The 13,167-nt window shown below is 35.4% G+C and overlaps 1 protein-coding gene and 1 pseudogene across 1 annotated transcript in view; one reads left to right on the top strand and one right to left on the bottom strand.

The window, feature by feature from the left end:
• The window catches only part of DNAH14 (dynein axonemal heavy chain 14), a 259,076-nt gene that overhangs the window by 34,558 nt on the left and 211,351 nt on the right, over positions 1–13,167 (bottom strand). The window contains exons 75-77 of the mRNA XM_074351453.1: positions 12,629–12,839; positions 9,791–9,893; positions 5,484–5,711 (exon numbers count right to left, since the gene is read on the bottom strand). Coding sequence (XP_074207554.1) covers positions 5,484–5,711; positions 9,791–9,893; positions 12,629–12,839 — 542 coding nt within the window. The remainder of the gene's footprint in view (positions 1–5,483; positions 5,712–9,790; positions 9,894–12,628; positions 12,840–13,167) is intronic.
• LOC123614027 (U6 spliceosomal RNA) lies at positions 7,000–7,096 on the top strand (annotated as a pseudogene).

Here is a 13,167-nt window from a genome sequence, read left to right as displayed (position 1 = left end):
CTCTTCCTTCCTACCCTCCCTCTGTCCTTCAACTGTCTCTCACCACTGTCTTCCCCTCTCATCCATATTTTTTCTGTTTTCCTGTCTTCATACACACTGTCTTGCAATCGAACAGTCTATCTTGGCTGCAACAATTCATATTTCCACTAACAGTGTGTGAAAGGACTCTGTCACTTTCTTTCATCCCTTTCATGAATAGAAGATGTTGGCCTGCATAATTTTTGCCAGTCTGATGGGTGGCATTTTGCTGTTAGTTTAATTTGTATTTCAATTGCTACTGGATATTTTGAGCATCTTTTCTTATGTCTCTGGGTCAAGATCTTCTGTACATTATTTTTCCTTTGGTTGTTTGTCTTTTTCTTGCTAGTATGTAAGAACTCTTTGCATATTATAGTTATTAACTCTTTGTCAATTATTTGCATTGCAAATATTATCCTAAATCTGTGATTTGTCTCTTGACTTTATTTTGTCACCATTAGCCATTTAAAGTTTTTTAATCAAATATGCATATCTGTTCTTTTAGGGTTCTGGATTTCCGATTTTGGTTAAGTTATCCCCAACTCCACAATTGTAAGCTCCTAGATTTATTTTTAAAGATTTTTATTTTTTATAAGACATTTAAAATTTAGTCTATTCTGGAATTTATTTTTATATCAAGTCTGAAGTGAAATCAGCCTATCGTTCTTATGTATCTCATCCTTACCAGATAGTAATATTAAAATTCTGTTGATTTCATAGAATGAGTGAGGAGATTGCCATCTTTTTCTAAGGTCTGGAATAATTTAAATAATATTAATATATCTGTTTTTTTTTAAAGTTCAGAGTGAACTAAGCTGTGAAACCATTTCATTCTGGTGTTGTTTGCAGTGTTTCTTATGGCAATTGGTTTATTAAAAACTTCCACTTTTTTTTAGTCAATTTTGATAATTCATATTTTCTGGGAAATCATTGGCTTCATCTGGATTTTCAAATGTTATTAGTTTCATCAAAAACCAATTTATTTATTTTTTCTTTCTACTTTTTTGTATTTCATTAATATTAAAAATTAACATTTAGTTTTAGTTTTTGTTTTTTTCTAATTTCTTAAGATGAATATTGATTTCTTGTATTTCTTCTTTAATAATGAATATTTAAGGTAGTTTTTCTCTTCTGAGCATAGCTTTTGTCTCTCACAATATTTTTGGTTATGAAGTAGTTTCATTTACACTGTGTTTGAGATATTTTGTGATTTGCCTTTTAATATTATCTTTATCTTCCCTTTTAATATTCTTATCTAGAGGCATATTTCTTATATTCCAACTTAAGACTTTTTGGATTCAATTTTTATTATTTATTAGTTTATGACTGGAGAATGTGGCCCATGAAATCATTAAATATTTTTCTTTGTGGCCATGTTTATGATTGAGTTTTCTAACAGTTCCTTAGCAATATGAAAAAATATGTACTATCTACTGGAGGGATGTTAGGTTCTATATACATCTGTTAATCAAGTTTATTGATTATATTATACTATTCTTTGTCTTATTTTGCTTTTTAGAGATATCTAATTCTGAAAGAGTTTCACTGAAATTTTCCATAGTAATCATATATGTACATATATTTATATAATGTATATGTACATGTGTACACGTGTCTCTACAGACATACATACATGTATAATGTGCTACAGGATGCTATTGCCTGATAAATATAGAGACCATACAATGAAATGGTTGAGAGCACAAACTCTAAAACTAGATCACCTGTCACTGAATCGTGTCTGCTCTGCTTAATCATTAGGCAAATTGCTTAACCTCTCTGTACTTCAATTGTAAAATGAGGGTCTTTTTATATACTGGTCCATGAAACTGGTCAATTTACATACTGGAACATTTTCTTTATAGGGATGTTGTGAGATTTAAGTTAATTAATTCATAAAGTACTTAAAACTAAGCCTGAGAGGAGGCACTATAAAAGTTAAACTATTTTCATAACTGTTACATCTTCATAAATTGTTTCTCTATTAGTTGGTGCTTTTTCAGCTTAAATTTCATCTTGTCTGATATTAATATTACCATTCCTGCTTTTTTCCTGTTTTTATTTTCTTGGTAGTTTCAACCTTTTTCCTTAGTGTATTTTTCATATAAATTGCATATAGTTGAATTTTGCTTTGTAACCCAATTTAATATTTGTGTCTTTAATGAGCGAATGCAATCCATTTACATTTACTATAAAGACTGAGCATATTCCTTTCATATTGCTTTATGTTTTTATTTATTTTACTTTGTTGTTTCTCTCACTCCCTCTTGTTTTTGACAGTTTGATCAAATTGTTATTTATTTGCCTTTTTCTTCTTTGTTAATTTAGACACTATACTATTTCCATCACAGGTTACCTTTCCTTCCCTTAAATTCATATTAAAATAACATTTCTTTTTTTTCAAATGAAAAGAAGATATCAATTATTTCCCTATCAAAGTGTTCCATTTCCCCATTTCTTCCTCTGCCTTCTCTAACCTTAAGGCCAGTAATAAGGTGGAACATTTTTCCTGTGGAGTTTTCCCTGGAAAACTTTTACTTCCCTACTCTTCTCTTTCCTTTTCTCAAACACTTTGGAAGTCTTTTACTCTCTGCTTTATTTTTTTTTAAACTCCCCTCTTTACTCTTCACCTACATGCTCCCCTCGACTCCAATGCCTAGGTTTTGTTGAGATAGTTTAGTACTCTTAGCTTAAGACTATTAAGGGAATTTTTCTTGACTAATCTATATCTGGCACTTAGACCACTCACCCTTACCGTTTATTATCCACTTAGGTTTAACAATGTGCTGCAAGACTTAACAATACACTAATCTCCACCACTTCCACTTCTTTTCATTTTCCTTTATTTTGGGTCTTTGTTCTGATATATTTGTGCACAGTTATAGATCTTACTCAAGCATTTCCCACAGATAGACAGCATGAATGATCTATTATCTTAGTCCTTGCTGATATGCAAATGCCCTTCTTCTACTCTGATGGGGTAAATGACATCTCGGTTGGGAATAAGATTCTTGGCATGCAGGCTTCTTCTCTCAGATACACTAGATGTTCCACTATCTTCCAGCCAGTGACGTAGATGACAAGCCTAAATGTCATCACTGTTCTTTGATGACTTGTCTTCAAAGCTTGGAGTTAGGAAGTTTTCCCGCTTATGTTCAAATGTATGTCTTTATGACAACTCTGTCTGAATTAGTAAGGATTTTCAATCTGTAAACTCAAATCTTTCATCAGTTCAGGGAAAATAAAAGAGCTTTCTTCCTAGTTTGTTTTTCCATCTATTCCATTTTCTCCTCAGGAATTTGTATCATTTGAATGTTAGGTGTCCCTTCAAACACCATCTCAATTTCTGCCTTCTGATTTTGATCTTATTGTAACTTTCTTCCTGTGCTTTGAGTGATTCCTTCTATTTGATTTTTCCAGCCATTAATTCTCAACCATGACCATTTTTTCCTTCAATTCATCTATCTCCCTTTTTTTTAAAGTTAAAAAATCAGCTCCAATTTGTTGATGACGGCACATAGAGCCTATGCGCTGATTAACACATCTTGCCACACATGTGTAAATGATTCATGCCAAAACACAATAGTACCAGCCCTTTTTTGTGATAACAATTAATCTTTGGAGATTATTTATAATCATAAATTGAGCTGTTAAGACAAAAATAAAAAACTCCAAAATTTGGAAATAGGCAAAAGGATGACCAACATGTCACTGGGACTCAGGTCCAGGTTTTGGGTGGTTTTCAGTGGTGGTAGCCCTGTATCTGGCAGAAGACATACTGATGTTTAGTCCTATGGGCTAGTAGATCACGCCAGTAAGATCATCAGTCCCTGAGGAAACTCCAGGTTGTTCTGACAGAGAGCTGGCTGGGCATGGTACTCCCCCCAGTGGGAGGAGCTGTTTCCAAACTCAACTTGCCACTAAACCAGAAGTTCCCACTTCCTTAATGAGAGGGGTTGTGCATAAATCCAGTTTCCCACAAAGTTTCAAGGTGCTAGTATTTGGAATTTCTAGATAATTCTCTGAACATCGGGCACCAAAATTTAGACATCTTGGCACCCAAGCAGTCTGTTTCTTTCCCATTGGCAAGGATGCTCTCATATTTGCCACATAAAAGGCAAGAGCAAAGGAGAGGAAGGGTACTTCTGGAGAGCAGTGTTGTGATCTAACCAGCTGCTTCTGGCTTAAACAAGCCTCTCTGCAAAATGCCAAAGGTGAGCAGCATCCTGTGAATTCTGACCTGTGCTCTGTGATGCTGCTGATATTCACTAAGCTTTTTGCATGATAAAATACCCTGCTATCAACTGGCCATCCACAGTCCTGCTGCTTATTTCCCTTGCAGATGGTTTAGTATAATAAAATAAACATACAGTGTAAATATATGCCTTTTTGTGTTTATATTGTGAATTGCCTATCCATGTCCTTTGCCTATAGGGGCATTTTTATTTCTCTTATTAATTTATGACATCTTCATATAATAAGCATACTAACCATTTGTCTAATATATGGTGCAAGTATTCCCCTCCCCACCCCAATATACTGTCTTTTGCTTAAGCTTTGAGTAAGGTTTGGACAGACGTGTGCTTGAGATCATATTCCTTGACAAACACCCAGAGTGCAGCTGGTTTTGTTCTGAGCAGAAGCACATACTCTGATAGGCAGTGCAGCTTGCAGTAAGCATGACAGCCTCCTGTGAGACTGAAAAGCATAATGAAGACACAGGAGAGATGGAAGGGTACCCATCCAGAGTGGGTCTCGGAGGTAGATACCTAGAGGCTGAATCAAGATTTTCCTCAAAGTTTTTTTGGATCTGCTCTAACATATAATGAGTTGCGTGATCAAGGCAGTGTTCTGCACCGAGAGCACAACTGCAAGAAAATTAACCTGGGAAAAATTTAAGCAGGAGCTACCATGTGTTTACTTTAGCAATAAAGAAAACACCTTGCAATATTAAACACAAATGGAGGGTTCTGTATAAAGAAAAGACAGACCCTTAAGCTAAAGTTCCCCCCTCCTACAATGGGTCAATGTAATCTCTCTTGTTTTAAACGAATAAGTAAAAACAACAAATGCTTTTGTAGTGATTTGTATGTGTCAGGCGCTGTTCTAAGCGCTTTCCCTATATTGACTAGTCTGCCTCTTATAATGTCCTTTGGCATAGGTACTGACATTTGTCCTCCCCTCCCCTTTCCTTTTTGGCCAAGGAAACTAAGACCCAGAGAGGTTAATTAGCTTCCCAAATAGATTAAATCCTTGTACAGCTATAAGCGGTAGAGCTGCAATTTGATTCTACAAAAGAGGGCTTTAAAGTCCATGCGTTTAAATGTTAGCTAGTTGTTATTGCCTAGTTACAGAGTTCATGATCTTACCCGTGAAAAACCCTTAGTATTTGTGTGGACACAAAGCAGATTCTCTGTATCTTATTGTTACTTATTTGATGTTATTGTTTAAGGCATCACACTTACCTCCAAGTCTGAAGAACTAAATGCGTATGCAATGTTCCAGCCCAATATTCCATAAATTTTTCTTTCATTGATCAGAGCATTGAAAAAACATAAGCTGAACAAAAGTTTTTTCCACCACGGTCCACAGTCTTGTTTTTCAAACATCTCTTCTGTTACCTCTCCACTCCCACTATATCCAAATGTCTGAAGTAAATTACTTTTCAATCCCTGGGGATTTTCCACTGCAATCTTTAAAACAGATGAGAGTAAAAACAGCAGGTGAGGACAGATACAGGCACCAGGACTAGGAGGTCTCTTCTCTGTACAGCCCTGGCAAATTAACTAGCTAAGAATGTAACTTTTGGAGACTCAGGGCAAATCAAAAATCTTATATTATTCCTCTCCTATTTGAAAACTTCTGTGAAAGGATTTTACCAGATTCCCTATTGTTCCACTTCATATTTTAAAATGAGAAGTACAACACTGTCATTAAAAGCACCCTGTTTGCTCTGGAAGCCTAGCACTGGGCAAAATTTGGCAGTGAAGAGTTCTGTGCTCTGCACTCTCAATGGCAGGTGACTGGCTGTTAACTCAGGGCTGCAAGGCCTCAGCAAGGCAGCAGATAGAGGGGCGCCAAACTACAGGAAACAGAGAATTACTGAAACCAATAAAAGTATCCAATTATCAGTGACATTAAAAAATAGAACAAATAATTCAGTGTGTTTACTAACTTGCTTTGCTTGCATTAAAAATCACTTTGATTTCTTAACTAGGACAACCTGAAGCGAGAAGGTACAGGAGTACAGGAGGCGAAATGGGGAGAGGATCACTTGGAGGGCTTTTTTTTTTTTAGAGTGTGGTTATTAAGTCTGAAACTGTGAAGGGTGTGAAGTATTTCCTGACTTGCACAGTTTACATACACAGACATACATAGACATACATATGTATATGTGTGTATCTCATGTTGTGTGGATATGTGTATATGACATGTATAAATGTGTGTAGACATGTACCTATGATATGTGTGTGTGTACATGAACATGAGATTTCTGGATGAGGGATCAGACTGACTGGTTTATTGACTGAGGATGCTGTCCTCCCTCTCCGCACCACAGCCCCTACCCACTGCCCCTGTCAATGCTCTGATTCCCCACAGGGCGACACAGATGTCTCCTGAGTGTGTACAGAGGGGTTTGTACCACAGGGGGGGGGGACTTGAATGATGACATTTGGAGCTTATATAGAATGGCTGGCATAGCAGCCCCTCCAGAGATAGAGAAAGCGAGACTTCTGCTCTGGAATGTAAATAGATCCAATGTGGGAGAGAGAAGGAGGTCTCTGTACATATTTACAGTCCCAGGAGTGTAAATTCTGAGTTTTATTACCCTTATAATGTAAGCAAGTGGCTCCAGGGATTAAAGACAAGTTTCTCTGGGTCTCTCACCCTCAGAATGTGAGCAAGTGGCTCTGAAAAGCGCACGGTAGAGGAGGTGTTTCCTTTCCTCCAGAGCATGTTTACCTCCCAAAGTTCCTTTGTGTTCACTTGGGCCCTACAGATACTAAAACTGGAAGGATACAGAAAAGATTAGCACGGCCTCTGTGCAAGAATGACCCAAAGGTTGCCAGCAGTCTTTGCTCAGAAAGCCCTAACTATGCAGAAATGAGAAAATATTCACAGATCATTGTTTCCTGACTGTTACCTCTGATTCTTTTGAGAATTCCTGCTTCTGTCTCTAAAAGTAGACATCTGCCTACTCCCTACACCTTAAGGAACTATTATCTGAAGGGAAGGAGAGAGGGAGAGGGAAAGAGAGAGGAGAGAGGGAGGGAGATGGAGAAGTGTGTGTATACGATTAATATTGCCTTGGGGAAGAAAGTTACTAATATTTGAAAAGCAGGTTCATGCCATGTCCTTGATTTTCCTTTCCCGTCTCTTTTATCTCTCTCTCTCTCTTTTTAAAAATGAGGAATGATAATGTTTGGGTCATATTTGTACGGAAGTGATTTACTCACTCTGGCAGTTGAGTCTGTTAAAAATCTGAACTGATTTTTTCCTAATACACTCTGAAGCAGAGACAGTCATACAGTCAACTCCATGTACCCATCCCTCACCTTCAACAATGTCCATTATTTTGACAATATTGCAAAATCTTCTTTTCAGTATCAACTTGTGCTTATTTGAGCATAAAAAATGCTGTAGCCAACTCATGAGAGCTTTGTAATAATCTTGAGCGTATTATGTTAGCCCACTGTTTCCTAGTCATCTTTCAAGTTTCCTCAAATATCTCCTCTTGGATGAAGCCTTTCCTGCCTGTCTTGTCTCTGTCATCCCATGTGTCACACAGTACTGTATGCTGGAAACACTTGCTTACATTTCTCATTTCTCCACTAGTCTGTGGGCTCCTTGAAGGTAAGAACTTGGATATATATTGTTACAATGTCTATCTTTGTATATAAGCATGTCTATTTTTTCATACATGCTTGTTGTAAGAATTTTACAAAAACCCATGAAATATAAATAGGAAAATATAAGAAATAGAAAACAAAAATATTAACAAATGTATACTATTAAAATATAACAATATAAAATATTTTTAGAATATTTAAAAATCACAAACAACATGCCACCTAGAGGTAACTATAGATGACAGTTGGCTATATTTGTTTCTATATAATATTTGTCTTCTGTTTATTTTCTTTTATAAAATTTATATCACATTACATGTCATGTTTTTCATTATGCTTTTTACTATGGTCATTTTATGTTCTCATATCATTAAATATTCCTTTAGAATTGATTTTAAGTTGCAACATACTATTTCATCATACAAATATAATTTATTTGGCCTTTTCCTAGAAGTGGACCATTTGATCAAAATGTATGAAACTTTAAAAGACTTCTCTCATATATATTGCAAAATTATCTTCCTTTCTGGATTAATATCTTTCTGAGATTACCTTATCAGCTGTTTGTGAGAGTGGTTATTTCATAATACCCTTAACATATGATATAGTTAATATTATAACTATTTTTAATCTTTGCACATTTGATGGGCTATCAAATGTATCTCATTGTTTTGATTTGCATTTTTCTGATATTCAGAGGCTGAACTGTCAGTTTTTCATGTATACTGACCGTTTGTGTTTTTTGCCCATTTTTAATGAGGTATTAGTGTTTTCCTTAAGTATTTGTAGATTTCTTACTTATATATTAAGAACATTATTATCTCTATCTGTATAGATGATAGTATATGAAAAATTCCATAAAGTTTTCTGTATGTACTCATTGCAACCATATTAAAAATGCTTACACTGATGGAGATTTAAAGTAGAATTAAGGTAATGGACCTACTTAAGATAAAGTGTTCCTTGAAGCTCTATCTCTGTCCTTCTGCCACCCTTTACTCCTCTGTCCCCAGCACTTCCACCTCCCAAATCCCCCACTCCTGGCCAGAGATAACAGGCTGTATCAGATCATAATCTGCCTGACCCTGGCAGGTAAATGGAATATACTGAGTCTCAGGCTAAGGGTTGTGGATTTCTCCAGTCCACGTGCTGTCTTCTCCAAGAGCAGGGTTGTTGGGAAGCGGCTCAGTTCTGTGGGCTTGGGTAAATATACCCAGGAGTCTGGGAAGAGCTGGGGATCAGTGTAATACGGAGAAGTTTCTTTGTTTCCTAAGAGTAAATCTGATTTATTCTCAGGCTGCATTGGAACTCTATCAGGAATCCACCCAACTTCCTCGCCCCAGTCCTATTAAAGTTGGAAGTGTGCATGTGCTCACATATCCAGGCACAGCATTCTGCCCACTGGTCAGGTTTCTTTGCTATTAGGACTCCATCTTTTGGTCAACTGGACACCTGTTTAACAGAATTGACCTAGTCTTAGTATTTATTCAAACTCAATGTTGGATATGAGTAGAAGTCACAGATAATACTTAATTAGGACTTTTTAGTCAGTAGTTTCAACCTGCTTTCTGCCAGACCCTTTTCAGAGAATGAATAACAAACTGTGAAATAGGGGGACTAGAGATAGGAAGAGGCCAGAGAAGCAACCGGCAAGGAAAGGACACAAATTCTATATTCTGTTTTATAAGAGTTGGAAGCCTAAGCATCCTTGTTGGAGAAAACAAATATCTAAACTGTGAATCACGTGAAAGCAGGGCTCTTGTCTATCACATCCTCCCTGGTCCACAGTCTAGAGCTGAGCATAGCAGAAATTTAACATACTAGAATTAGCACTCTCTTCTTAATTCAGAATTACGAATATGAGATAATTTACATTCAGTGTTTCTCAGCCAATATTAAAATCTGTTATACCTTGTCCTTACCTTTAAACTCTTTTGAAGAACAGGAATTGGGAAAGAACTATCTGATTTTGAGCTTAACCACAGCCTAAACTCAGGGTCTATCGTCACATCTGGACTATAAAATCTGCAAAATAAAAAGTTTATAGACATTTTGATGTGAAAAATTTAAACCACACCAACATGTTCTAAGACTCTTAGGATTTCAATGTTTGAAGTGGCCTTAGAAATCATTTTAATAATCAAATTATATGAACTTTCATGTTACACAAGAATTTGCATAAGACCAATTAATTCTCATTTTTGAAATAGTAATTTTTCCTCAAGTACAAAAGTGATATACTCATTGCAAAAAACCTAGAAAAAATGACAAATTAAGAACAAAATGAAGAGTTCCACTGGTCAAATGTGGGACAATTGAACAACAAAACAAACAATGACGATTACAGATTATAATCCATTGACGAAAATAGAAATCCATGAGTCCATACTGATATAAATAAACAAATGAATAAATAAGTAGGGGAGAAGGAAAATCTCCTTATAGTAGAATATAATTTAATACATTTAGAAGGAATTGTGGCATTAGAAAGTTACCATGTGGAAAATAGCATAGTAATAATTCAGCTAAAAATTATCAATGGATGTTAAAAGCAGTGCATGAAAATTTAAGATGATCTGAGAGTCCCTAAAGGTGGTAGCTACCACTTTAATTAAATGATCAAAATTAATACAGTATCATCAGTAAATGGGACCAACTGACATCATGTGCTCTTGCTGTGATGTACCAAGAAGGATACAACATCACTTCTGTGGTTTTCCTGCAATATTGCATAACCTTAATCTAATGATGAGAGAATAACAAACCCAAATTGATGAACACTTTACAAAATAACTGGTTTATACTTTTCAAAAAACACCAAAGTCATGGAAGACAAAGACAGACTGAGGGACTATTCTAGAACGAAGGAGATATAAGAGACATGACCATTGAATGCAATGAGGAATTTTTAATTGGAACTTGGAGCAGGACTTTTTTCTTCATTTGCAACAAAAGATATTATTGGGACAATAGGCTAGACATGACTAAGTTCTACTGATTAGATATTCAGTACATATGCTGCAGTATTTAGGGGTCAAGTGGCATCATGTCTGCAATTAACTTTCAACTGATTCAGAAAAAATGACATATATATTGATGTACATATGGGAGAAGTGATAGGGCAAATGTTAACAATCAGGATGTAGAGATAAGAGGTATAGGAGAGTTTCTGTACCATTCCTATTTTTCTGCAAATTATTTTTTTTAATTAAAAAAACAAAACAAAACAGCAAAAACAAAAACCCCAAACAAAAAATTAAATAGGAAAACAAAAATATAATCTGAAATTCCATGAAACAGGTATAAACATACTTTTCTCTTTTTTCCTCCTCCTTCTACATCTTTGTCTTTCTCTCATTTTAAAAATAAAAATATTATACTGTACATACTGTTTGTAGCCTGTTATTTTTCCTCTTATCAATGTATTGTGAACATATTTTTTTTAACTCCTAAATTTAAGATTTTTTTCCCCACATTTTCCTCTTTCAGTGTGGGCTGCTAGGGTGATAGTAGTAAGTATTTAAAGGCTTGATTTAATAAAGAAGTATGAATTCCCTTAATCATTCTCTGATTAATGTCTTTTTATATTGTTAATTACTCTTCTTAAGCCTTTGAAATTCTGTTCTGAAAAACATTTCTCTAATTTCTTTTTAAAACTGACACACTGCTACCTGCCATTCTGTTGTTTCTCTATATCTTAATATACTTTTCGAAGGCTGATATAATGTCTGTCTGGTCCATGCTCTGTCCTTAGTCTCTAGAATGATTTTTGGCCAATAGTAGGTTCCCTATAAATATTTTCTGAATGAATAATGAAAGAAAAACCTGGTAGAAATTATTATACCATATCCCACTGTTTACATCTATTGAAATCAAATAATTAAGTAATCTTCATCTTCTGACTCAAGTGATGAAATAAATGTGGAAAAAAAAATAAATAGTTTTTAAACTGTTAAAAGGATAACAGTCTGAGAATAGAATGATATTAGTAAAGTTTTTAGGAATTTAAGTCAGTAAGTTGCATTTTGGTTTTATAGTTTCCTTGTGGGTGCTCACAACACAAGAATAACTGGATGAAGAAGAGGAGACTCTCATTTAAATGCTTTCACAGTACAATATTGGCCATACACAGTAGAACAGACAGGACTGCAAGGCTGGAGAAAAAGAACTATAGAATGTAACTGGTTAAAACATTACTAATTCAACATGGTGCCAATTTTAAACTCAGAGTTGTATTCAACTTCCAAACACTTCTACTGCAAACAAGAAGGCTGAACCTATGGAAATTTTTGTCTGAGTAAAGCCTAGAAAAGGGGCTGAGCTGCAGTACATCAGAATAAGTACTAAATCTAGGCCATAAAGTAAACCATCACTGAAAGTATGAATATGAGGTATTATATTCTGCTATTTGGAATCACATAGGATATTAAAAACTACGTTATAGAGCTGTACATCTGTATATATGTGTGTACGTATACATGCATATCTATTGAGAGTTTGAGAAGGAGAGAAAGAAAGTGATTAACAAGATGGAAAGTAAAAACTAAAGAGACCTTTTTTCTTAATAAAAACCAATATATTCTGTGTAGTTTTCACATTCTTGGAGAAAGAAGAACCTGCATAAGACAGCTTAAGTTTCTTCTGAGTGGCCCAACACATTATATTATCATTGTTCAAGCACAGTGTACATCACCTTTCTAGTTTTACTTCATTGTTTTGATAATAATCTGATCCCTTAAAAATAAATGTAAAAGTCTTACGATTCTACAATAGTGCAAAGTCTTGGCATAAATGATGCTGCAAGATGGCAGTTCTGGAGGAAGACCCATTGTTCAATTTTGGTTAGGGCCTTAACAATGAGGTCTTCTGCTTTAGCTGTCTGGCCATGACCCAGAGAAATCATGGTTACATGATGTGTTGTTCCTTTCAACTCTTGTGCAAATCTCAGGAGAGTATTGGTGAGGTCGATCCCTGTAAAACAATGTGGAAAGGTGCATACAGTTGTAAATTCATTTAATCCCCTTCTAAAAAATGCAATCGAGCATTTATTGACTAGTGGTGGAAGAAGGTGTAGACACAGTAGAAAATCTAGTCTATGAAATTAGAAGCCAGAGTTCAAATTTTGGCTCTGCCACTTTCTAACGGGGTGACTTAGGTTTTCTAAAATATAGGGATAATAATATCTACCTGCAGCAATGATTGCTGGTTATTTACCCCAACATTTACTTGTCCCTTCCTCTTCTGTAGCAACTCCGGTGTTACTCCATGCACTGAGCTAAAATACTTCACTTTTTGCCTC

Source organism: Camelus bactrianus, chromosome 23 (assembly GCF_048773025.1).
Source record: "Camelus bactrianus isolate YW-2024 breed Bactrian camel chromosome 23, ASM4877302v1, whole genome shotgun sequence".
Lineage (NCBI taxonomy): Eukaryota > Metazoa > Chordata > Mammalia > Artiodactyla > Camelidae > Camelus > Camelus bactrianus.
Note: the sequence above shows the minus strand (reverse complement) of the source record. Positions and strands in the feature narration are given on the sequence as shown.